At 46.2% G+C, this 26,125-nt stretch overlaps 1 protein-coding gene across 1 annotated transcript in view; it reads left to right on the top strand.

Moving 5' to 3' along the window:
* Positions 1–26,125, top strand: part of LOC141935690 (tetraspanin-15-like) — a 46,078-nt gene that overhangs the window by 12,998 nt on the left and 6,955 nt on the right. The window contains exons 3-7 of the mRNA XM_074852162.1: positions 9,819–9,893; positions 12,856–12,951; positions 17,421–17,534; positions 22,321–22,374; positions 22,972–23,088. Of these exons, the coding sequence (XP_074708263.1) occupies positions 9,819–9,893; positions 12,856–12,951; positions 17,421–17,534; positions 22,321–22,374; positions 22,972–23,088 (456 nt within the window). The remainder of the gene's footprint in view (positions 1–9,818; positions 9,894–12,855; positions 12,952–17,420; positions 17,535–22,320; positions 22,375–22,971; positions 23,089–26,125) is intronic.

Here is a 26,125-nt window from a genome sequence, read left to right on the forward strand (position 1 = left end):
GAAAAGGCCTTGGGATGAACTGAAAAGCTCGGCGAGATCCCCTGAGCATGGTGGTCTCAGTGGTTGGAGGAATTTGGGGTGAATTCAGGCTGGCCTGGGTTTGCAAAGTTTGCAGCTGGTGGCTGGAGGTGGGTTCTTCTGTCCCTGCAAAATAAATGAGGGAGAACCAGATGGTTTAGGATGCAGTGAAAAAAAAACAGGTATTTATGGGAAATATGGAGATTCCCTTCCAGAAAAACTTAAAGCAATTTCCAGCTGAAATGGGGTTTGACCAGTATCTCCTTTAAGCTGTGTTTTGGCTATTTCTGCCCTCTTAGAGGATGAAGAAGGGAAAGAGTTGCCCCTTCTGCTCTAGCCACAAGAGACCCTGCTGCGTGGTTTTTCCCATCGGTGAGGTGCTGCTTTTGGAGAAGCAGTCCCAGGTTTTGGCTGCAAAAGGTGCAGGTTTTGGAGGTCAGGTGCATCCGACCTCCAGGTTTTGGCTGCAAAAGATGCAGATTTTGGAGGTCAGGTGCATCCGACCTCCACCAAAGTGCAGCATATTACAAACCAGGGCAGCGTCGCTCGCTGGGACAGCAGCCCTCGGCTGGAAAACCTGATCAAGGGTGGAAAACCTGATCAAGAAAAGGCTCCTTCTAGTTACAGGTTTGTGTGAGAAATGAAGCTGCATTTCTGCGTTTCAACTCATCCAGGGTTATATTTGCTGCTGCGAGGGAGGTCACCAGGCGTTTTTCCACTTGCTTTTGTCTGCTTGTGGGGAAATTTTAGGTTATTTAGAGGATGCTTTGTGCAAAGCATCACTGCAAAACCCCATTTCTCTTCATGCTTCTTGGGGCTCAGGGTCTGCTGCCCCGGGAGGGGGTCAGCTCCCTACATCCGCAATGAAGAGTTTTCTCTGGATATTCCAATATCAGCAGGTTTTGATGGTGCTGCTTTAACTCTCCAAAAAACAAATTCCTGATAATTAGCAGACAAATAGAGCCTGTTGGAAAAAAGCAATTGAAGAAACTCCTTCCTGCAGAGGTTTGCTGGGGGATATATTTCTTTTTTCTTCCTAAGCTCACTGATTATAGCGCGCTCTGATTACAGGCTCTCTAAACAAAAACACCACTTTCTTCATGTTTTTTTCTGCTTAGCCACGCAGAGGGGTGGATAAACGAGGAGGGTCTGACATTTGTGCAGCAGCGAGCGTTCGGGATTGCTGGGGGAGCTGAAAACATCCTGGACTGGGGAGCAAAGGCTTCGAGTGAAAGGAGAAGAGTCCCAGCTTTGTGCGAGGGACCAGATCCGATGCGAAAGGGCTTTGGAGCAGGCAGGTCCTGTTGTTTCCCATGGGCAGCCTTTCATTTGTGTAACGAGTATCCGCAGCCTTCTCCTGGCTGGGACAGATCTACAAACCCCCTAACACCCAAATCCACTCCAAATACAGTGAGAAAAAGCCTTGCAGGGACCCTCCAGCACTTTTTACTCAGCTCTCTGTGTCTAATTTATTCTCCTTTAAACCCGTGGTTTTCAACCCTTTATAATTATTATTATTTCATTTGCTTGAGACAGAGTAGGAAACCCCAGGGCAGCAGAAGGAGCTTTGTGCAAGAAATTGTGGCCGATCTCTTCCATTAAGTGTTGCTCACCTCTTGGCTGGGGCTTTTTAATTACCACAATGTGCTTTAAATGGGGATTTGCTTGGCCCAGGTTTGCCTCTGAGGGAGAAGAGGGGGCTGGAGCCCTGGGGGAGTTAATGATTCTTTTGCCACACTAATTATTGACACTTTCACATTGAATTTCTTGCAGTGTTCACCATCTTCCTAGGAGCAGTTCAGGAAGGTTTTGCAAGCAGCAAAAAACATACTTTATTCTTCCCAAGTCTCATATGTTGAGCATCGCCAGCAAACTCCCAGCATGTTGCATTTCTTTCCTTGGTGCTCACCCCATTCTTTTTTAATCTCATCGCTAAATTAGCCATTGCGTTAATAACAGCCGTTCTTGCAGTGGATTAGTGGGGCTTCACAGCTTCTGGAAAGCTCAGTAAAGGGCTGATGCTACAAAATCCTTCCCAAAATCCTCCAAGTGTGGATTATTTATCCACATCTCTGGAGTTAATTACCTTCTTCATATGAATTTTTAATAAATCAAAGATATCCCATGTTGCATTTTTCCTCCCCAAAGAGAACTGCTGGTGGTTCTCCAGCATCCCTCAAAGTGGGTGCTACCCGATGCATGATGAAAGGATGCTGGTGAGCACCCGAATAAGACTGAGGAAAGGTTTTTGCAAAGTCTGAGATGATATTAATAGCATCCAAGTGGTGTAATCTGCATTAGGAGTTTCCAGTGAATTGCCTGGTGCTCATTAAAGGATTGAGCTGATTGCATCGTTGAAATGTTTTTCCCAACTGGGGGGAAAGCAACAAGTACAGAGAGATCTTTGGAAAGAGGTGAAATTTGATTGCTTGGCCCTCAAACTCTGAAATAAGTTCGATTTGAAAGGAACCATTGCTCATGGAGCTGAATGGAGGGGGGATTGAAGAGGCAACATCCATCCCTGTTCATAAAAACCTCCTTTTCTTTGGGTTTTTGGGAACATGAGTATGTTCTAGCTGCAGTATCTGTCCTGGTCTTGAGATGGAAGCGGAGGGTGGCAGGGCTATAGCCAAGGGAAGGGTTAACAGCAGCCACAGATGGACCCAGCTGCAGGCTATAAAAGCTCAAAGGGGAAAAAAAAGGGGGTTTCTGGCAGGTCTGGGGAGCAGATTTGGTGTTCAAAGGGGCAGAGCAGGGATCTGTGGGACTTGGTGGAAGCAGGGTACCTGGGCTGTGGAGGACAGCCCACGCTGCTGCCCGGGGCTCTCGGGGACTCCCAGTCAATTATTTGCAAGGCTACTGGCTCTTTTGGGATTAAAACCAGGCTTCTTGGTTATTTAGCTTCTGAAGCATAAAGGAAATGTGTATTTTGACTCAAGGATTGGCAAACGGGTGCATGAAACCCAGATAGGGGTAATGAGCCCCAGCCGGGGTGGATGGGCAGGAGGGGCATGTTGCATGCCCCTAAAATAAAATAACATGGTTTGCATGAATAAAACAATGTCCTGGGCAGAGAGGGTTATTGCTGTCTTGCTACAAGAGAAGATGCTCTGCAAAGGCTCTTCAGCTGGGCTTTGGTGTCCTCATTTTATCTGTGTAGGAGACATTGCTGACAGATTTGTTTTTTTTTTTTTTCTTCAAAGCAACTACGAGAGCTGTTTCTATGTGGGAATAAACAATTATTTCGTTTTTCAGAGGAAGGGCTGCATGCAACTGTCTTTCAGAAAAAAAGCAAACCCTTAGAAAGGGCCACTCTGCGTGGGAGCAAACTCTGATGTGTCATTAGAAAGAAACGGTTCCTTAAAAGCATTACTTAAAGTTTCAATTTGGGGATAAAAGTAACCGGATTCATGTTTCTGTGTTCACGTGAAACTGTGGACTGCCTCCGTGGCTGGTCTTGAGGAAGGCAGAGGAGGCAGCAGGCACTTGCCAAGAGGATGATTTAGTGTCCTCCCAGGTAGAGTGAAAGATTTATTTCACAGAATCACAGAATCATCTCGGTTGGAAAGGACCTTGAAGATCATCTAGTCCAACCGTTAACCCAGCACTGACAGATCCCAACTCCACCAGATCCCTCAGTGCTATGTCAACCCAACTCTTGAACCCCTCCAGGGATGGGCACTCCACCACCTCCCTGGGCAGCCCATTCCAACGCCCAATAACCCCTTCTGGAAAGAAATCCTTCCTAATATCTAGTCTAAACCTTCCCTGGCACAACTTGAGGCCATTACCTCTTGTCCTATCACTTATTACTTGATTAAAGAGGCTCATCCCCAGCTCTCTGCAACCTCCCTTCAGGTAGTTGTAGAGGGCCATGAGGTCTCCCCTCAGCCTCCTCTTCTCCAGACTAAACCCCCCCAGTTCCCTCAGCCGCTCCCCATCAGACCTGTGCTCCAGACCCTGCACCAGCTCCGTTGCCCTTCTCTGGACACGCTCGAGTCATTCAATGGCCTTTTTGGAGTGAGGGGCCCAAAACTGAACCCACTCATCGAGGGGCGGCCTCACCAGTGCCGAGCACAGGGGTCAGATCCCTTCCCTGTCCCTGCTGGCCACGCTAGTGCTGATACAAGCCAGGATGCCATTGGCCTTCTTGGCCACCTGGGCACACTGCTGGCTCATTATCAATCCCCCCCAGGTCCCTCTCTGACTGGCAGCTCTCCAGCCACTCCTCCCCAAGCCTGTAGCGCTGCTGGGGGTTGTTGTGGCCCAAGGGCAGCACCCGGCCTTTGGCCTTAGTGAAACTCCCCCAGTTGGCCTCAGCCCATCGCTCCAGCCTGCCCAGGTCTCTCTGCAGAGCCTCCCTACCCTCGAGCCGATCAACACTCCCACCCAACTGGGTGTCGTCTGCAAACTGACTGAGGGTGCACTCGATCCCCTCATCTAGATCATCAATAAAGACGCCTCTGCATCGGGTGCGTTTCACGTGTCTGCACGTTCGATCTGTTCCTGTTTACTGAGAGGGAATGACCAGTTTCCTCTCTGGCTGCCCAAAAATATGGCAAAACCGGAGGCACCATCCTGTAAACTCCTGCACATGCAAAACTGGGGGGATTCGTGCTTTATAGGAAGAGAAATTAAATGGCACAAGTTTCTTTTCATCTTGGGGATGGGAAGCCCAGATTTTCCATCCCTTGATGACCTGTCACCACTTTTATATTCATAGGTCCAAACCCTTTTCTTGCATTGGCTTCAGTGGGGCTGATTTAGCTCCTTTGCTGGAGAAGTGGCTATAGAAATGGATAAAAGTAAAATGTTGGGGTTTTTTTTGCATGAAGGCAGAATGTACCTGCTCCCACAGGGGTTTAATGGTGACTGTAGAGCCTGGAATGAGGATAAAATTATCTCCACCCTTCACAGAGGGGGTTCAAACCCCTCCTCCTCTATTTGCTTCTACCAGGGTCTCATTATATGGGGTCTGTAGGTCTTTTAAGTGTGACCAGTAACTTTTTCTCAGCAAAAAACCCACTTGATTTCTTAAACTGGGCAGCTGTTTATGATCTGCTTGTACTATTTCAATGCTAAGTTCATTTAGAGGGCAGAAGGATTCAAGAGCAGCATCTTCAGCCTCAGCTTTCCCAGTGTCCTGCTGCAAAGTACCCAGGAATCTATTTATAGTTTATTTCTTTTCTTTTTGGCTTGTATCCTGGGTTCTCTAGAAATCATCATCCTTGTTATCACACTTATTATCTTGTCCTCTCCTCTAACTGAGCTGAAGTAGGAAATGGATCAGCAAGAAGTAAATATTTTCCCTTATCAGCCCCTGAGAACCGCATGGGAAACTCCTGGCGCCGGGTAGAAAGGAGGGATTTTTTTGAGATTTTCTTTTTTTTTTTTTACTTTTTTCCCCTGCAGTTATGGCAGTTGGTCGCTCTCCCTGGCCACGCTGTGAGATCGCAGCAGCGTTTTGCAGATGGACGTTGCTCATATTAAATAAACATCACAGATTTCGCTGGTGCTTTCACGTTGCTCCAGGAGCTCCATCCTACCAGCTGCGTCTCCTCCTTTCCCTGCCTCGTCCCTGGCAAACGGAGCATCCCTCTCCCATCCGAAATCCCCTTGGAGTCATACTTGGGCCTGGCATGTGTGAACTTTCCATGGCCATAGGTGTCTTGAGTGCATCTGAGCTCAGGAGTGATGCTCGGCCTCTCTCCATGGCTCAAGGCTCCTTTCTTGGGCTGGCTCCCGAATAAATCCCTGCGTGGTTTATTCATGTCTCAGCCTATCCCTGACCCGTGTTCATCCTTTCTGCCTGGTGAGGACACGTTTGAACTGGAAATTGGAGGTGGCTGCACACTGCTCGTGGTCTGGAAATGAAGCAGCAGCAGGTTTACTCCCCTCTATCGGCCAGACCAACAGTTGGAAGCAGTTTCTCTGGACCAATTTGGTATTTCAGGTGGTTTTAAGCTTCTGGGAGATGAAATGTGCCAGCAAGACATCCTAGTTGGTGTACGGAGGTGACAGAAAACCAAACACCCAGAGGACATATGGGCCTCACCTTGAGTATTGTGTCCAGTTTTGGGCACCTCAATATGAGAGAGATCTCGAGGGGCTGGAGCGAGGGCAGAGGAGGGCAACGAGCTGGGGAAGGGCCTGGAGAATAAATCCTGTGAGGAGCGACTGAAAGAGCTGGGACTGTTCAGTGTGAGGAGGAGAAGGGGAGGGGAGACCTCATCACTCTCTGCAGCTCCCTGAAAGGACGTTGTGGAGAGGTTGGTGCTGGTCTCTGCTCCCAGGGAATTAGTGACAGAACGAGAGGGAACGGCTTTAAACTGCAACAGGGGAGGGTCAGGCTGGACAGGAGGGAAAAATGTTTCCCAGAAAGAGTGGTCAGAGAGTGGAATAGGCTGCCCAGGGAGGGGGTGGAGTCCCCACCCCTGGGTGTGTTTAAGGGCCGTTTGGATGAGCTGTGGGGGGATGTGGGGTAGGGGAGAACTTTGTAGAGTCGGGCTGAGGGTTGGACTCGATGATCCCGAGGGGCTTTTCCAACCTGAGTGATTCTGGGATTCTGTGAAGGGATTGCTCCAGGCAACCTCTATGTAAAATGACCCTAAAGAAGGAGGTTATTCCCCAAATTGGAAGGAGACCTGTCTTTCAACCTGAGGCAGAGCGTTGTCCCTGGGCGCTTTCCTTCCGCGTTAGGTTGGGCTTTGCGAGGGATTAATGGTGAACAAAATGGCGCTGGAGACTTTAGAGGAGGGAAGGAGCAGCTTGGAGCTCTGGTGATCGTGGGAATGGGGGTGATTAATCTTTTTGTCGAGGTATTTGTGGGAATTAAGCAGTATAATTTATTGTGAACTTTTGGATTGATGAGCTCTTTAAAGGGAGCTGGCTGTAGCGAGTGTTAATTCAATAAGAATTGAGCAACTTTTCCCCAGTCCAGCTGTCTTAAGCAAGATGAAGGTTTTATTGCAGTTTCTCTCCATTAAATTTGGGCTTTGCTTTGTGCTTTGTGATGGTTTTGGTCCTCAGGTACCTTCCTGGTCCCTCTTCTGCAGCATTTGCCTCCTCTGGGGGACGCGGGCAGTGAAGCTCGGCCGGAGGGTCACACGGTGGAGGCACAGCCGCTCACTTGTGTGCCACCACTTCCATGCAAAAGGTGAATTTTGTCAAAAATTGGGGGAAAAACCAGCTCCTCACCACACTGCTTTGTGAGGTTTTTTAACTTGCTTTGTGGTTTTGAACTTGCTGCAAACTTGTGGCAGCTCAAGGCAGGATTAAGTGCTGTTTAATGTGGATTTTTGCTCTTTGTTTTGCTGCTGGAGTCTTTTTAAGGAACAAAATGCTGATTTATTCGGTCTGGCAGACAGCAAGGGCTGCAATGCACTAGTTAAAAGGGACAATCATGATGATGTCAGCACTTTTGCTCCTTAAATGTGCATTACAGTTACTGGTGGTTGCTGCAATCCTTGTGAATGCAAAAAGTGCCACTTTCCGCTACGCCCATGCAGCCGGTGAGGGTTTGCAGGCTCCATTCAGCCATTATTTGCTGGAAGAGGAGCTGATTTTTGCTCAGGCTACACAATTTTCGAGGCTTGTGCTGGAGACCTGGGTTTGTGGTTGCTTTTCTTACAAACCCTCTATCAATTATAAAGGAAACTGGGTTGTCTGAAGGTGAGGTTACGTATTGTGGGGTGTCCAGGGGAGCTGAGCATCACCTACGTGACTTCCCAGGTTTGCAGTTTCCCTCTTGCAAGGAATTGCAATCAGCATCTGCCGTGTCTTCCCAATTAATGCTGGCGCTTTTCCCCCATTTATAAAGACGATGAGCTAAGCTCTTTTTTGGGCTTGCTCTCTTAGAAACGGTGAGTTTTGCTACCTGCAAACCTCATCTGGTGGAGCATTTGAAAACCACATTCAGTCATCTTTTTTCTAATAGCCGGGTACAGCCGGCATCCCATGGACTTCGGCACAACACGCCCGCGTTTGTTTATAAATCAGATATTAATTCAAACCTGGATATTAAATATTAGCCTTGATTTCAGTATGCACGGAGCAGGCTGAATTGTATTGCATAAACCTTGCCTTTTATATCTTGACCGGACAACCTGTACAGCAGAAATTGAGACTAAAAGAAGGAAATAGATCAGGGGGCAAAATCGGTGCATGGTGTGCAATCACTAGAAAGAGCAGAAAAACCATCTCTAGCAACCTGCACGAGGGGTCACTTGGGTTAAAACTCTTGATTTCTGGGAAGAGCTGCAGGGTCGGTGCTTTCAGAGGAACCTCCCATCGGTTTGGCAAGAAGAAAGGCTCTGCGTGCCGCATCCTGCTGATTTTTTAGGCGTTTCTTGGTGCACTGGGCTGACCATGAACACAGCGGTGGTCCCCACTTGGACTTAGTCTCTGCTCACAGTGGGATTGGTAAGAGTTTGCACTTCTTCCCACTAAACAGAGAATAAAGCACTTTTTTTTTTTTTTTCCCTTGGGTTTTAACTAAGGCTGAAGAACAAAATTATTTCCAAAATTGAATTTCTCTTTCTTCCTGCTTGCTGCAGCGTTGTGAGATCTAGACAAGCCCAGCTTGGTAAAACCATGAACCGCACCGCCTTGGCCTTCCTCCCAAAGCAGCCCCATTTTATAACAGCTTAGATGCACGCAGCATTTTGCATATCATCTCTGCCTACAGGATAACAAGTGCTTGGTTAATTGTATTCCCTAATTACGGGATTCCTTGCCTAATTATACCTGGCCCATTATGAACTGATTTAGCTGGTGATGAACACGTTGCTGCGCCTCCAGTGGGGCCACGTTAGCTGGCTCTTAGCAGATAAGCACAGTGTAAAACTCATTGGTGGGTGGCTAATCACAACCCTTGCTGGTTTGGGGCAGGCAGTAACGGCGCTTTGGTTTTGCCAAGCTTGGGAAATAATTTCTGGGCACGCGGGTCCCTGCGCTACGTGCCTTTGTAAAGAGGATGTTCTAATAAACCAGTGGTCAAAGTGAATATCATGGTAATAAATTACCTCTTCCCCCCCCCCCTTTTTTTTTTTTTAACTTGCTTTTGGATTTTTAGCTAGTTACCATGGTAACTTTCCACCTTCCTTTTTCTGGCGAGTCTCCAAAGTCACTGATGGAGGTAGCCTTGGGGAGACAAGTGTGAGCTGAGCAGGGCTCGGCTCTCCGGCCTCTGCAAAGTTGGATGCGATGCCCGCCGGGACCTCTCAGGTCCAATGCATTAGGAGACTGATGGGTGTGGGCTGCGAGAACATCAGACCTTCTAGTTTAAGTCATTTGCTCCATCAGGACATTGATTTCCAGCCTAAATTTGTTCCACATCAATTTGGCAGAGGCAGGAGTTGTTGTCCCTACTCTGGGGGATGGATGATCCTCCATTGGATGCTCAGCTTGGGAACAGCGGTGTTCAACCAAGCACCCGCATCCCACACACCTGCATCTACCCAGAGATAACATTTGCTCCCACTGCATCCATTTTACTCATTGACCTGTGAGGAATTTGCCCATTTAAATTGCATCTGATTTCTTTTTTCAATCCATCCTTCCTTCCTTTCCTTCCTTCCTTCCTTCCTGCCACACTGTCTACAAGGGAGCAGATTGCTTTCCCTGTTAGGACCAAGATCTTTGGAAGAGATTTGCAGCTCCCCGGGGAGCTCGTAATGAAATGATCTGATTTCTAAGTGTTTCAAAGCAGCTCTCAGTTTCCAGGTCTCCCTTGTTGCGGTTAACCACTGACAGATGATGCAGGCTTGGAGCAGGGTTAATCCTTCCTTTTCTCTTTTCAGTTCTTCTGGGTCCTTCTGGTGATCTTCCTTACGGAGCTGCTGCTGATATTCATTGAAATCATCTTTGAAAACAAGGTGGGTGCAATCAGGAGGCCTTTGGATGCTGCGCAATGACAAACTGCAGCCCCACATGCCATCGGGAAGGAAAACCCTCAAGTATCTATTAGCATCTGCCCTGAAAATGGCAGGTTTTCATTGTTCTTGCTCTTCTGGGGTGGCCCATCCTGCTCCAGGGCTGTGATGGATCTCCAGCACCACCCAGAGCCCCCGCTGCAGCCGCAGCTCCCTGTGCAGACTCTCCGCCAAAAACCTGTGGGTTTTTTTTTCTTGAGGACTCATTAAACTCCTCGCCTCAATTATGTTAACTGCTGGCTTGCATTTGCTAGGACAGGTTTGAGTTATAGCTAAGCCGGAGAGATGGTAAATGCTTCCAACGGATGTCCTTTCTGGCCACTTGCCTTCTGCTGAAGAACCCCTGCCATTTTCAATTTAATCTTACCCTCACAATCGATCAAACGATTAAATAGCTAATCTCAATCTCTGTTGGCTCAATGAATGCACGAGGCAGGAGAACAACATTTGAAATACCTACTTACGGGCTCTAAAAATCGATCCCCCTTTGCACAAACAGCTTGATGCTTTCAAACCTATCAAGGTTGGGAGTTGTGTGCTTGGTGAGCCCCAAAGACAGGTTGGGGTTGGCAGTTGTGTGCTTGGTGAGCCCCAAAGACAGGTTGGGGTTGGCAGCTGTGTGCTTGGTGAGCCCCAAAGACAGGTTGGGGTTGGCAGTTGTGTGCTTGGTGAGCCCCAAAGACAGGTTGGGGTTGGCAGTTGTGTGCTTGGTGAGCCCCAAAGACAGGTTGGGGTTGGCAGCTGTGTGCTTGGTGAGCCCCAAAGACAGGTTGGGGTTGGCAGTTGTGTGCTTGGTGAGCCCCAAAGACAGGTTGGGGTTGGCAGCTGTGTGCTTGGTGAGCCCCAAAGACAGGTTGGGGTTGGCAGTTGTGTGCTTGGTGAGCCCCAAAGACAGGTTGGGGTTGGCAGCTGTGTGCTTGGTGAGCCCCAAAGCTGAAGGGAGGCAATGAGGGAGGACGTTGCCTTTTGAGTGCTGCAGCCAACCCCAGCCAGCAGCTTTCCAGAGCTCTCCAAAACCCTCTGATCCCTGAAAAACGTGGGGCACCAGTAGAGAGATGTTCTTCTCCAAAGAAAATCACATTGCTTGAGTCCTTCCATACAGGAAATCAATATGTGCTGCCACATCGAGGCTGTATTTTTGTGAAATTCAGCATGAGATCCTCTGCTTTGCTCCACCTTTGAGCCTCAGTGATGATGCTCAGCACCATCCTGCACTGCAGGGATGCAACAGGGAAACGCTGGTACCATCAGGAGAGAAGGGATTGCAGCCTTGTGATTAAACTCCTGGATTGAGTAGAAACCATTAGCGCCTAAATTGTCCCTTAATTTAAATTTAACGGGCAATATCAAAACCTAATTAAAAATCAAACAATGAGGGAGAGAGAAAAGAGAGATCCGACAAGCGATGAATCCACTTGACCTGAAATTGTTCGGAGGCACAAATCTGCATGTGGAACAATGGTTGTTTATTAAACTTGTTAAAAACATATTTAATTGGATTTTGTATTAAATCAGCAGGGACGAGGAACGAATTTAGCGGCCTTGAAGCTATTGAACGTTGAAATGGGGTCTGTTGATATGCAAATGGGGTTTTGGAGATTATCAGAGATAACGGGTTTGGCGTCCTTGAAGGGAAGGGAGTGGAGAGGTCTCATAACCAGAACTTAATGATTTAACCCTGCGACATTTATCTCCCACCTTAAAATCAAGATTTAATTACAGAGGCTGCCTCTGGGCTGGCATCTTCTCAGAGGGCAATAGGATCATGGGGTGAGCCTGTCTGGGGGGGAGACAAGCAGAAAATGGTAAAACCTGGGCGTTGCCCATTGTGTTTGGTCTTAGCAGTGGGCAAACTGGGAATTAACATTTTAATAAACTTCCACATGAGCAATTTCTTAAAGGTTTTTTCAGATCCCCTTGCCTGATCCCTTGCTGTCGGCAGGCTTTGTTTGCCGCTCTGACGTGCCTTCATTTCTCTTTTTTTCACGTTCTTCTCCCCGTTCCCAGTTTGCCCAACCTCTAATTTTCATGTCAGAGTGAATTATGAAAAACAACGTTTTCTTCCCCCCCCCTTTCCCCTGCTTCTAACTCAGAAAAAAGTTCCTTTTTCCTTCATTAATATTTCTACTTGGTGGTTTGTCAGGAGTCAAACAGCAAACCTGCGCCAGGCTCTGCATAGGACATTTCGAGCCTCCGCTCCCGGCTCACTAATAAGCTTCCCAGGCATCTGTAGAATACATTTTCGATTCAATTAGTGTTTAATATGAAGTGCCTGATGTGTCAAAGTGTCCTCGGAGATACGGCTGGAGGAGCAGCAGGGAGAGCCCCCGCCCGGCTGCACCGTTCCCTTTCAGGGCACGACTGAATCGCTGAACGATTCGTTGGGATCAGGAGTGATTGAGGGCTCTGATGAGGTCTCTGCTCCTCATCCCACGGATAAATCACCGTGTAGCCGACAGTGTTGACTGTCACAGCCCATTTCACCTCCTCCAGCCCTCCTTAATGCAGCAGAAAACCCCCTGCCAGTGGTTAAAATCGTGTTAGTCAATGGGATTGGAGAGCTTGAGGGAGCTTTTGAAGAAATCACCCGAATAATTAAATATAATACGCAGTATACAGGAAAAATTGGGTGGGTAAAGGTGCGTGGTTCCGCTTGCATGTGCAGGAAATGGAGAGGTGCTATGTGATGCTGCTGACCCTGAGAGCTCAAAAATGATGCTGCTAAAACTGAGAGCTCAAAGATGATTAATTTTTCCCCCAAAACTAGGCTTGAGCCATCATGTGGGTCAGATTCTTGCTCCGGCAACAGCTGACAACACTTGCTGTGAAAAAACGTTCATGTTTTGGAGTATTTTCCTGGTGCCTTTTCCACGTGTGAGCGTGGTTTTGGTTTTTCTGTCCCCAGATGAATGCGGTTTTCCACTCCAACATCCAAGAGGGCATCAGACACTATTACGATGACCTTGACTTCAAGAACATCTTGGATTTCGTACAAGAAAAGGTTCGGGTTTGGAGGGGGGCAGCACTGGGGAGGTCTGGTTGTGAAGTTTTTCAGCGAGTGGTTAACTCTCTGCCTGAACCATTAGTTTTCCCTGTATTTTTAGAGTTTATTCCCATCCCTAGAGTGCCTTGCTTGATCCGTCTTGAATATCTTGATCTTTCTTGCTTTGCACTGCTCTTTTTGCACAGTTTTGCGTTGTGCTGCTCTCCCAGCCCACCCCACTGGTGTTTTCAGTGAGTTATTCTGCAAAGAGCATCTTCTGCTCCACACCACCGCGTGGCCCATACCAGGATATTTATAATTCCCAATCTCGATGGGAAACGGGTGCCTAACACCTGAAAGCTTTTTGATAGCTACCCCAACCTGCAGAGAGATGGAGGAATAAAATAACGTGCTAAAGCTGCTTCAGGGCTGCAATGACCTTTCGATAAGCCACCTTAGGTACGTCTCTTCACTCAAGGTGTCATCAGTAGCTGGCCAAGCCCTTGACTCAGTGGCAGAATTGCAGATAAGGAGTTTTCACACAGTAACTGGAAGCAGAGAAGAGCTCCAGCTGCTCCGTGGGCAGCACTGGGGGCAAGCTGCTCCTGGGACTGTCGAGAGCTGTGTCCAGTCCAATACCGGGGCTTGGCATAGCCTGCTTTAATTTTTTAGGTGTGTGGTTATATATTTTGTCTCATATCTAATGCTTAGAGCCTGCCAGGAGTTGGCAGGATCCATCCCCTATCCTCAAGCCAACCTACAGGTTGATAAAACCATCCTCGCAACTTACGTTTTTTTAACCAAACTTATGATACACTGCTGCTCTTGCCTTATATGCACCACGTAGTTTGTTTGAGGTACGAAATATTAAATTAAGTATTAAATTAAAGTGCCCCAGCTAGATGTGTTTCCCTTTTGTCTCTCGAAACCCAAGGTAGCCGCACTTCAGCAAAGCAACGATGCATCCCGCCAAGTCCATCGAAAAGCCAAGTGAAGTCAGGATTTGAAGTTATTATCCACACCATTAAGCGTGTGGCCAGGCTGGAGAAGCTTGGTTGGCCCTAATGTATCATTTGTTTTTCCAGCACTGGCAAGAAGCCATTCCTAGGGATTTGGGGGATGTCGGTTTGCTCATGTTTTGAGTTGAGGATATTTGGTTTACCCGTTATTTGTGTTATTGTGGGAGGGAAGCACTTGGCTGAAAGCGTTTGGTGAATGAAAAATAAAAGTGGAAAAAACCAAAAACTTGAGATCTAGGAGAGAAATCACAGTGATGTTACATCTCCTGGGTTGGTTTTGGAGAGGAGAGCCAGGCTTTGCCGGCAAAGCTGCTTTCAGATGAACTTTGAATGTTCCTACCTCAGCCTGATTTCTCTCCTTTCATTATGGGTTGAAGCATCATAAATATGTGAATCTTATCTCTCGCTTTGAAGAAAAGGAGACTGTGAAGCTCCTTCTTCTTTGATGTAGCTGGAATTTAAGGCTGGTGGTGCCCTCCACTCTCCCCTCTCTTGGCTTAAATACCTGCTTTTGACTCTTGGAGCCATCGTTACTCAGCCGAGCACATTAAGACTGGGAGCTCTCTGAAGGTCTCAAGACACGACTGATTCTGAGAAAGATCTGAATCTTTTTCAAGTTTTACTCCAACCTCTGTAAGAGGATGCTATAATTCAGACCTCTCTGTATGAATGATAAATGGATGCTGCCGCGAGCGGTCGGAAGGACCATGTTGGAGTCTTCCTCAACGAGCCTTGGCAAGGAGGTTAGACCACAAATCTTCAGATAAAGCCGATGTGTTTGCAGGAAGGTTTCTGTATCTCAAAACAAGCCAGTATCAGGCACTTATCATATAATCTCACACCATTTTTACAACATTTTTTCCATCTACTTCTTCACTTGACTGTTTGTTAAAAGCTTTCAGGGGTAGATCTTAATCTCAAAGTCTCTCTCTGTACTAAAAAGTTGTGGCCACTTTTAGTGTTACTGATAAGTCTTTAACATCTGCACATTTTATCTTGCAGTGAGGGAAGGAGCTGTGCAAGAACGTGCAGCTCATTGCTGTGAGCTTTTATATTAGCGTAGGATTTCCAAACCAGGAGAGGCAGCAATGTCAGCGATTGAAATGCAGAGTTGCTTCGTCCTGAGGGTAGGACCGCGGAGAAGCAATGCAATGGAAGAACTGCTTTGAAGAGAAGGGAAATTAATTTTACAGGACCTGAGCCAGCCCGGTTCACTTTGGGAGGATGAAAACTTGCAGTCAGTCTGGAAGGATTGCACCCAGACCTGCTTTTTTGATAAAACACAAGCTCAGAGCAGCCTGTTATCATCACTTAGTGGTTATTTTTGCCATTTTCCTTATTAAAAACCTTCCCTATGCATAGGCTAGCTGGCACACAGCTTATTTTAGGTCAGGCAAAACCACACTACGCTCCTTAGGATTTGAATTTTGCCTAAACCCTCTCTCAAGAGATGCTTTAAACTAGAGCCAACTGCCTTCACACCCTTAAACCAGTAACATACAGTAAAAATAACAAATAACTGTGGTCTGAAGTGCCAGACATTAATATTTTACATTAGCAGGATATTGGTGCAAATAATGTGGTTTTACCAGTTGACACCTACTCAGTCTGGCTGCCTGTGAGCAGGTAGATAATGGAAATAAATTGCCCTAAAGAAAATAATACTTACCTGTTTTTATCACTCTTTTTTGCTGAACTACTGCCCTTTGCAGCCCCTGAATGCGAGGCTGGAGACAACAATGACTCAAAAGCCCAGGTTTGCCCCGAGTCAGTAGCTGCAGCTATCTGCTGCTCCTCACTTTATCTTTTTTTAATGGTTTGCTGAGTACAGATGGAAGAGGAGAGTTCAAACCACTTTGCTGAGCACAGGATTTGAATTTCAAAGAGCTACCGGGGCTGCGGTTCTTGCTCAAACCCAAGTGACTCCAAACTCGAAGTAAGGCTTGGAGGGATGAGCTGTTGTGCTTGCAAACCTCCTCCTTTCTTCTTGGGGAAGATTAAAGGCAGCTTTCACCAGCGTGGCTCATTCGAGCGTGTTGCTTTGAGAGCGATGGTTTCAGCTGTAACGAGCCCGCATCTCGTGGGTGGTGGTGGTGGTCCTCCACACGGAGAGTTCCTCAAATGTGACCTGTGAGGTTCCTTCTGTGGGCTCTCTTTGGTTTTTCTGCTTGTTAGGCTTCTCTGAGCTCCAGGAGCCTGCCTGAAAGTAAAACCCACACCAAAGTCTGTCTCAGCTTCTGAGAAATCAATCCAGGCACAACAGTAGTTAGGGCTAAACCTCTCTTTGCAGAGAAGAAAACACCCCGGTGAGGCTTCCTGGCAGCTAGTAACCCTTGTTATAAGGATTTTGTACCGATTTTTGCACAGTTAGAAAAGCAAATGGAAAAAACTTTCTTTGCAGCAGGAGGATATCAAATGGGTAGCAATAGCCAATATCCCTTTAGGTGTTTTTCTCCCTCTCTTTCTAGGCAACTTTTGCAAGCTGCTTTCCCCCACTGATAGGGGTAGGATTAAAAGCAATAGAGGAATTAAAGGTAGGAAGCTAGAAAATAGTTGTAAATCTGTGGGTTGGCTGCTCCTGGCCATATCTGCCTATTTTGGCGTGGAAGGAGGCCAGGAGGACCCCAAGAGCCGGTGGCTTTTCCTACTCCCGTTGGCCAAGTATTGCCACCAACCCATCGGCGGGAGGGGGAGCAGATGCTCACGGGGCTAAACCTCTCCCAAAAACTGCTCCTTGAAGAGTGCAGTGGTTAAAGAAATGGGGAAAACCTGTTTTTTTCTGTCTTATCACTTCAGGCTTTTCTTTCCAGGGGAAAAGTGTAAAGATTCAGGCTTGTTTACCAAGAGAAGGGATGACTCGGTATATAATAAGCCCACTTTTATTCTGCAGAGAACACAAAATTACTTTCATTAAACTTTTTTTTTTATTTCATTGTGTGAACAGAAGAAAAAAGAAGCTTCTTTCCTTTGTAGCTGTAGCATTTGATCTCTAATTTAACTTGACGGGGAGAGAAATCCCTGTTAGACTGCAGAACCTTATTAGCATTTTGTCGAATGGCACCAACTAGCCGAGCTGCCTCCGAGAGCCAAGAAATACATTCATTCAAGGCGCTGAAAGAGTCATCTCTCCTGCGTGCCCCAGGAATAAGATGGATTAGTCACCTGTAATTAAATCAGTGAGGCATGAATGAGCCTGATCTTTCCTAGGCTTGTGAAAGCAAGGATGCCTCCGATACATGTGTGTGTGCATCTGTAACTGCTGCACGCCTCTGAAATGGGGCTGTACGGGGTTAAACACCCACTTTTCTTTTTTTACACAGTGTCTTCAGCTTCCTATTTAGGGTCCTGGAAAGCAGAAAATAATCAGGGCTCTCAGTGCCGGTGGTGCTGGGGGTGCAGGGCAAGGCTGGAGATGTCGAGCTTTGTTCAGCTGCATGTCTCATCCTCTCCTTTTCTTCTTTTTTGTAGTTTTCTTGCTGCGGTGGCGATGAGTACCGAGACTGGGAGGTTAACCAGTACCACTCCTGCAACAGCAGTGGGCCGCTGGCATGTGGAGTGCCCTACACATGCTGTGTCAGGAAGGTAAGGCAGCCAGGCACGGAAAGTGCCTTTATTTCAGTCAATATTTCAGCAAAACACCCTCTTCCAGCTGGTTATTACTGCATATTTCTGCGCTGTAGGGCTTCTTATAAACTGCATTGCCATTTTGCAAAGCGGTGTGAGACAGCATCAGTGTGAGATGTTAAAGAAACTACAAAATATATATTTATGGGCTATACTGTATTTTAGTAGGCTGCTGTTTTAAGGTAGAATAAATACCAAAGCACTGGGCTATTAATTGCGTTGTTATCATGCCAAGGAGTTGTTAGAAATGCCGAGTTCCTGTTTTTCAACCTAGTGTGTGATATAAAATAGTTTGGAGGATTGTTTTGCAAAGAAATAGCAGCATCTTAAAAGGACTTGGCTGCATCTCAGCGTGGATCCCAAGGAGCTGTTGGCCTCTGCTTTCCTGTCCAGCCAACGGCTGTGGGGTGCAGCGGTATTTGGGCATCGTGTTTGCTGGGGTCTGCTCCTAACGAGCAGGTTTTTAAGGGTTTTGCTGAAAATGGGGCCGGGAGAGGTATTTGGATAAACAGCCACCCTTGTGCAGTGGAATAAAAAAAGTCTTGTGAGCAACTGCCTTTGCGAGGCTGAACTTCTGACGTGCTGCGAGTCGGGTCAAACAGAGATGGAGAGAGGGGGGAGTGGGTTTGCAGAGCTATTAGGGTCTCGTGCTGATTTTCAGAGCTGAAAATCAAGACACCCCCGCCACGCAGCGCTTTTCTGCTGAGACTAAGCTAAGTGCTCTGACACTGTCTCGTTTAATACAACCGTCCGCCTCGTTGCAATCAATCTAACACATGCTGTGGATAAAATGCCAGGAGCTGGGCCAAGGCAGCGGAAAAAAAGTGCAAATACCCCTGGTTGCTGTGGCCAGAAATGCTGTAAACTTTGCTAAAAAGGATTTGCTAAACATAATCCAGGTAGCAAACCCCTCTCGAGGTTCAGAGCATCAGGAGTATCAGTGTTGCCTCTGAAGCCTGCCCCAGGCTTTACTAATTGCACAAGGAAAATATATCATCAATCTCGTATTGTTGTAGGATTTTTACTGGAAAAAGAAGGAAATCTGAGGTGTTTTAATTATCAGTGGCAGTCTGACATGCAAATCAGCTGCAAAAATAATTGTCATCTCTAATCAGGGTGTTGATTAAGAATCCTAAAGCTCCTGAAGATGGAATTAGAAATTCATATGATGTCCTTTTGTATTACGAGTGAGGATGTGTTGGAGAGAGTCAAGTGCATTTTTCAGTATTTCTACACTCCCCACGGTTTTGGGTGACAATTTGGCAAACAAAAGATCTCAGTGCAGCAGGCGCTGTTGGAGATATAAGAAATCACAGATGATTAATATAGTAGGGTAAGAAATAAGGCAACTTTTGGGCTTCCCATTGCAAGGAGCTGGGTCTGGAGGATGCTCTAGCAAAGGACTGAAGCAGCCAGCCCCTGTGAGGGAAAATCCACAGTAAAGCCTCTACATTTTTTTCAAGAATTAAAGCCTATGAAGGTGGTTCTGACAGCCGGAGTGGTTTTATGGGAAGCCAGACCTCACCGAATGCATCTAAATCTCCATGAGAAATGAAACCTGTTCTTGGGGAGAACAATAACCAGGTAGATAGATGGAGCCTTGTTCTTCAGAGATTTGATTTTTGGCACTGCAGGGCACTTGGTTAAAAACTCAGCCCGACGCAGTATCAGTAGTGCATGGAATGGATTAAGAGAGCCAGCTCCCTTGGGAGTTTTCTGCTCTCTGCAACATAAAACAAGCTAATAAACATTAAGTTTAAGCAACAGAGTGAAACCCCCCATAATTGCATTTACCGTAAGCTCCAGCATGTCTCTATTCGTAGCTCTTTTTTGTAGCTATTTGCTAAAATTGCAAAGTTCTTCTGGGGGTTTTCCTTGAGGACTGAGAAGGTGGGAGAAGCGCCTCTGCACCCCAGGATGAAGAAGTTACCTGTGTGCTATAGCGTGGACATACCTGGTTGGGTCTTCGCAATGTGCAGGCCCCGCTGAAAACCCTTTCCACTAAAATATGTTACTCGAGGGCTGAAGAGAAGATCTTGCGTTGGCCCTGCAGTTGGAGGGACAGGCAGGGACCACCCGGGCATGTGTATGAATTCTTCTGCGTTGGGTAGAGATGAACATGATGGTCTCCTCAGTGTGAATAACCTTTTTATCAACCAGTTATAAGTCCACCAGTTTGTAGGGCAAGAAACCCTTCTCCTCTTGTGTCCTTCTTCATCTATTTATGGCTTCGTAAATGAAAGATGGAGAGTGAAGCATCCTTTTGTCTTAGAGGACCTTTGAGATTTAAATAGAGACGTACCAGAAGATGTCATTTGGAAATGTAATTTTGCGGGAAAAACAGAAGATGCTGGTAGAAGTGAGCTTGTCTGAAGGAAGGAGTGTGAAAAATGGATTAGGGGGTTGATTGCAACATGTTTTCAACTTGTCATTAAATACAGCCGTAAAACCATCCTGTTTCCCAAGAAAAGACTTTTTCTGTTACAAGACCCTCCAAGACCTTTGTGTTGCATCCCCTGGGGCATCTTCCTGGGCAGGCTGCGTTGCAGTAATGAGGGCAGACATCCTTCAAAAATGCTCGGGCTATTTTGAAAAGTCTCATCTCTAAGGTCGTAGACCTTGAAGTTCTCCCCAGGAAGAAGGAACTGGCAAATACGCACCTACCTGAGGGTGTGAAACTGGATCCTCATCTCAAGTGTGTTCCTAAATGGTTTTCCAAGACACTTGTGCCTTCTCCCGGGAATCCACAGCATAGCTGCGCCTCTGCCAAGCACAGTGTCTCCGAACCCCTTGTGAAGTGTCACTGCTGACATTTGGCGCTGAGTTTGGGGAGAAAAGCAGTTGCTTAAATAAAAAGTGCAAGGATTGCAGTCTTCTGCCCTCAGTGGGTTTTAAATGTCTGTGTGTGTTGCTCTTCTGTGATCCCTGAAGGCATCAAAATGCATTCTGGAAGAATAAAGGCTTCTGCCTCGTTTTATGTTAGAAATTTCAATTCAGCTCTGACCTTCTCTTCCATGCAAGCCCTTGACAAAAGTCGATCGAGGCTAAAACCTCACTTTTCTATCTTCCACGCTTCTCCCAAATGCAAGGCGTTGAGGGAGCTGCTCAAAGAGATGGGCAGGACTGGAGATGATTGGTTGTTTAATGCAAGAAGAAAGAAAAACGGTGATGAATTTGCGCCGTAGGCGGATGCGTTCCAACAATGAGCCGGATAGAAGGCAACTGGCAAGGGTCCTGTGGTGTCCCCAAGAGTGAGTCTGAAAAGCAAGGACAACTGAAAGCTGTCAAAAAAATGGTTTATTTTTTAATGTAACCCAAATAGACGGATCCTTGGTCATGTACAGATTCCTTTAAGGGGAATTTGCAGTGCTCTTACGCTGAAGGCTTCCCGTTTCGTGGTCTCCCTGGGTGAGATCTCTCTCAGCGACGCTGATGGGTGCTTTGCTACTGATCTCCAGATTTCCCTGCAAGTCTTTCATATGAACAGGGACTAATTAGTCTCCTTAACTATGCCCAGTTTGTAAATAGTGTCTTGAATGGTGAGAGATGGGGTTTTTGATAGCACTGTGAGTTATGTGCTAGGTATAGAAGCTCTCGGAATGGTAGCACTGGAATAATTTCCCTGCCAATTACAGGAGGAACAAGTTGCAGCTTTATGGCTGGAGTCTGTCCGGAGGCGCACATTTCTTTTATGCTGTGTCTTGCAAGAAAGCATAATTTACATCTAAATGTGCACATTTCTCTTTTTCATCTCTGTGCCTCTGATATTTTTGTTTTGTTGTCCAAGAGTTTTTACTGGTTGTCAAAGCCATCTTTCTGAAAGCATAATAATTTCAGCACGTTATTATTTTATGGGCACAAGGCCCCTTTAGCAATACATGGTGTTATGGAAGCTGCTGTTTGATCCCTGAAACAAGTCAAAAAAATAACCCATCAGAAGATCAGTCCCGAGAGGTGCAAAGTACCCAACTAGCTCAGGAGCTACTCTCCAGCTTTGCTTTTTTTGGAATGAGCAAGAATCACTTTTCTAACCCAAAATGTGCCACCTTTCACACTTTCCATCCTGACAGAAGCAGAGGAATTAGGTTTGATTTTATTTCATAAAGGTCCTGAATAGCAGTGTTTGTCTGGGATTTTTCTCATTAGCTGTACCTCTTGAAACATTTTTCTTGATCAACAAAAATCTAAGCCTTGGGGCTTGAATCCTTATGTTTCTCCTCAAAGTGGTGGAAGACTTTAGAAAAATTCCCCCTTGGTTTCTGGAATGCCCAATACATTTAATCCCTGTGGAATTCCCTTTATTATGAAGGAGAGACACAACTGAAGGTGTTAGAAAAGGTGGCCACAATTAAACAAGGGGAAAAAACAAGGGAACCAAGAAATGCTTTGCTAAATGCTTGCGTGACGTGGAGGTGGTCCCAGCTCAAAGCACTGGGAAAACACTGGGGGAATCTGAGCATCCTCTGAAACAGCAGAAACCAGAGAGAAAAGTGGTTTTAAAAAAAAAAATTATTAAAAAACCCCAACAACTTACTGCCAACGTGCATGGCTTCAGTATTGCATTTGGGCAAAAAGAAGCCCGTGGTAGCAAAGTGAGGTTTGAGAGTAGCTGCTGCCGTGTGCTGTGCTGAACGGTCGAGACAACGGGGCGAGTTCTTCTATTTCTTATTTTTTAGTGTTATTTCTTGTATTTCCCATTTGGCTTCCTCTGAGCTAAGTCTGTTCACCAATTCTCTGTTCACAGGTCCCCGGAGAAGTCATTAACACCCTGTGTGGATACAGGACACTTGATAAAGAGGTAACATCGGCTTTTTCCTTCATATATAAGAGTTTGCTTCTCCTTCCCCAAACCCTCTAAACAAAAACAGTTATCTGCAGGTAGATGCTTCCCCACCAAGAATGGCTGTTACTGCAGCTGTGTATAAATTTATTTTTATTTTGTTACTGCAGCTGTGTATAAATTCGTTTTTATTGCTTTTCCCTGGCATCTCAGGGTGTTGCTCACGCACAGCACAGGCAAGCTCATGACATGCTTGGCTAGGCCCTGTAGGCTTTGGCGTGGCCTTTCTGGATCAGCCCTGGGCAACGCTGGTCCTGAGTTGTGTTTTGAGGCTTGGTGGTAGGAGAGAAGCTGATTTTGAGGCCTTTGGGGTTGACCACAGGGCTGTATCTCAGCAGAGAGCTTCACTATCTCTGTGCGTATGGTCCGTAGCTCCCAGGGACAGTTTTTTGGCAAGAAAACCCAGGGAAAGGTCCAACCCGAGAACTCAGTTCCCAAACACTTCTCATGCCGCTCCTTTGGCTTGCAAGGAGGAGCAAACGTGAGAAATAACATCTCCCCCCAAACCCAACATCTCAGTGAAAACCTTGATGCTTCTCTCCGCTTTTCTTCCAGCGCCTGGAGCTGCTCAGCATCATCCATGTGCGAGGCTGCATCCACGCCGTCGGGCTCTGGCTCAAAGACAACTTCGAGGCCACTTTGGGCATCGTTTGCTCCCTGTTGCTTCCACAGGTATGTGGTTGGCGTGCTCTCAGCTTCTTCTACTGTGCTGGAGGAGGAAAATAATTCATTTTTAGTTTTTTTTTTTTCCCCTCCATTTACATGTGAGATTTGTGTCTTGGACAGCAAACGTCACAGCGCTTTCTAGAGCATCCTTAGCAAAATTAATGGTTTACGATGGTGGAGCTGCCTGTCTCGTAATGCACTCCTGAAATCTAATTATTGATCGAGTAATAGCATCTAAAAGCAAAGCATGCATATGTTAGCACAGCAAATCCTTTAATATTTGTTTTTACAGCTCTCTTCAAATAGAGCATAAATATTAACCGAAATAAATCATAATCGTAAATTTAGCCGGATTTGCCATGCCTCATGAAATCCATTTCCCATTAGTGATGCCTGAGGATCCAAACAACTTTCCAGCACAGGTAATTAAGCTCTTCATCACAGATGCACGATATGGAGAGAAATTTTGGGCTGCAGCTGGGGCCATCCCTTTGCAGCACTGTTGGGCACTGTGCTGGCAAGGAGGTGAATATCTCTCTTAGATCTTTTCAGAATTATTTTTTAGAAAATTTTGATGATTTAACGTTGATTTGATCCTTTTTTTTGATTCCTTTCGAAGCTCACAAGCAAAAGCTTTCTTTTTATCTCGTTGGATGTAATGCTGGGTTTGCTACTGGAGGTATTTGGTGATGCTTTCCAGATATGGGGTTTTATTTAAATGGAAGTGAAATGATTTTAATTTTTAATGTATTTCTGCTTGCAGTGTAAGGTAGAATGGTGGCTGAATAAAGCAGAAGCTGTTGGGGAAATATGTGAAACGTTGAGCTAATTTTTCAAAAGTGGACTTTCCTTTTGAGCTCTCAGATGGTCCAAATGAAAAACCAAGACAGGGGAGCAGTTTGTGCCCAATCCTGGCTGTGATGTTCCACGTTTCTAAAGTGCTTTCTCCAAAGCATGCAAATGAGCAATGGACTTCTGCTGTGCTACCACTAGGAAATGCAACAGGCACAGAAATGGGGTGAGAAAGTGCCGTAATAGAGGCGACCGCTTCCATCTGCCTCGCAGGTTGTCGAGAGCCCTTTATAGGAGCTGCCTGTTGCGTTACCCATTAACCTGCCAACATGATGCTCTTAATTGGGAAGGATGGGAAGAAAAACCAGAGATGGCAATAAGGATTGCTGAGCCTTGATGAATATCAAGTGCTTTTGAGCGAGCGTTGTGATTTTTCTGGCGTGCCGTTAAATGCTCTTCAGATGAAGAACCTCGTTCTTCCCATCTGCTCACGATTTCCAGGTTTTAAATATAAATCGGATTTGATTCTGTCAAGTTTTGGAGGGAATTAAGTTATAAATGGCCATCTGTGTTGCCAGGAGCTGTCAGCCCAGAAACAGCTTCATCCCCAGCAGCTGCCAGCAGAAAGCTGGGGTGAGAATATTGTTCCTGAATTGCTGATCCAAGGGGGAAGGAGTTGGCACTGTTGACGTGGGGAGGTGACAGTGCCTTGAACTTTGGGAAGAGTGAACGTATTGACCTGTCCCATCTTTGGCCTTTGGGTATTTGCCATCACACAGGACAAGTGCCTCTCCGTGGAGCTGCAAACCACCTTAGTGGAAAACTTGCAGGATGCCGGGGAGAAGGTTGGGATCACGATCCGCGTACTGAGTCCGACTTTGAGCTTTGCCCAATTTTCCTCAAAGTCTTGTACTTTCTTAGGATCAAACTTCAGCCTCATCTGTGATGGCGAGCAGCTCGAGAGCTCAAAGGTTGGGGATTGGAGTTTGGCTGATGTTTATCATCCAAGTGTCCGAGATTTGTGCTTGAATTTGGGGTAAGAAACTGGCTTTTCTTGTGCAGAAAGGAAAAGTCAAGAAAAGTTTGGGTTGACGTAGAGCGCCCACAGAGAGTGAGCAATTATTGCTCTCAGTGTTGTCTTTCTGTCATGCTCAGGTGTGGGAAACCATCAAATTTTGGCTTTCCATCATGCAGGAAGTTACTGAATTTTTAAGTTTTCTCTGCTTTTCCCCAAATATCTGTGTGAGAGGCCAAGGGTACAGGGCAGGCTGCTTGACTTTGCTTTCTCAGGCACGTGGGCATCTGTCTATTTGGGTTTGGGGAAAGCTGTAAATCTGCTGGGTCCTTCTAGGTGTTAAACTGATTGAACGGGTGAGGAGGCAGGGAAAAATCCTGCCTGGGTACATCACTGCACAGCAGCCAGCCTCTCTGCCAGCTGGTGCATGGCAGAGGGAGTTTGTCACTTTATGAGCGCTCTTAAATCATGAATGTCTCTGCCTTTTTTAAGTAAGCCATCAAGCAATGGGGAAAAAAAATCCCATTTGAGGAGTGGGAAAGCGGTTGTGTTCATTTGTCTCAGTTTGTTCAGAGCGAAGCACGAACGCATCAACTCAATTATTTTTCTGCTTTTGCAGAGTACCTTTAATTCTCTTTTTTCTTTTTCCTATGTTTCATTCTCCAGTAACAATCCTGTCTCCTTGCCTCTCTTCTCAGCCAAGCTGCAGACTGAGGCCAAACTGTGATGCATTTCATAGCTCTCTCAAAAAGACGTTTTAATTTAGTTGCTGGCAGTCAGTGGCAAATTCACGTTGTGGCCTCATACGAGTTGTGTTTAATTATGAAGCAACCCCAGATCTTTCAGCAGGTGCAACAAAGCCCATAAATTTGTTTCCTACTGGCTGCATCCCTACCTCCCCTGCCTCTAGCAAGATTATCCAAGGAGTTAACAGTATGCATAAAACACGTTTGTAGTTAAAATAAGCCAAATAACCTCGTGTCTTGCTCTTTCCCCTTTGCCATGCCCAGGTGCTTTTTCAGCAGCTTTTATACTGACCTAAGGAAAAGCATCTCCAACTTTTCCATTCCCGTGTCTTTGCAGGGGATGTTTTCTGATGGTATTTCATCCTCCTTAGCAAGATGAAGATGTAGCCACTGTAATAATGTAGAAAAAACCGCATAAAATAAAGCTCTTCAACCCCTTTTTCTCCATCCTAAAGAAGCAGAAAGTGGCACAAGTCCAATTAAAAAGAAA

Source organism: Strix uralensis, chromosome 28, assembly GCF_047716275.1.
Source record: "Strix uralensis isolate ZFMK-TIS-50842 chromosome 28, bStrUra1, whole genome shotgun sequence".
Lineage (NCBI taxonomy): Eukaryota > Metazoa > Chordata > Aves > Strigiformes > Strigidae > Strix > Strix uralensis.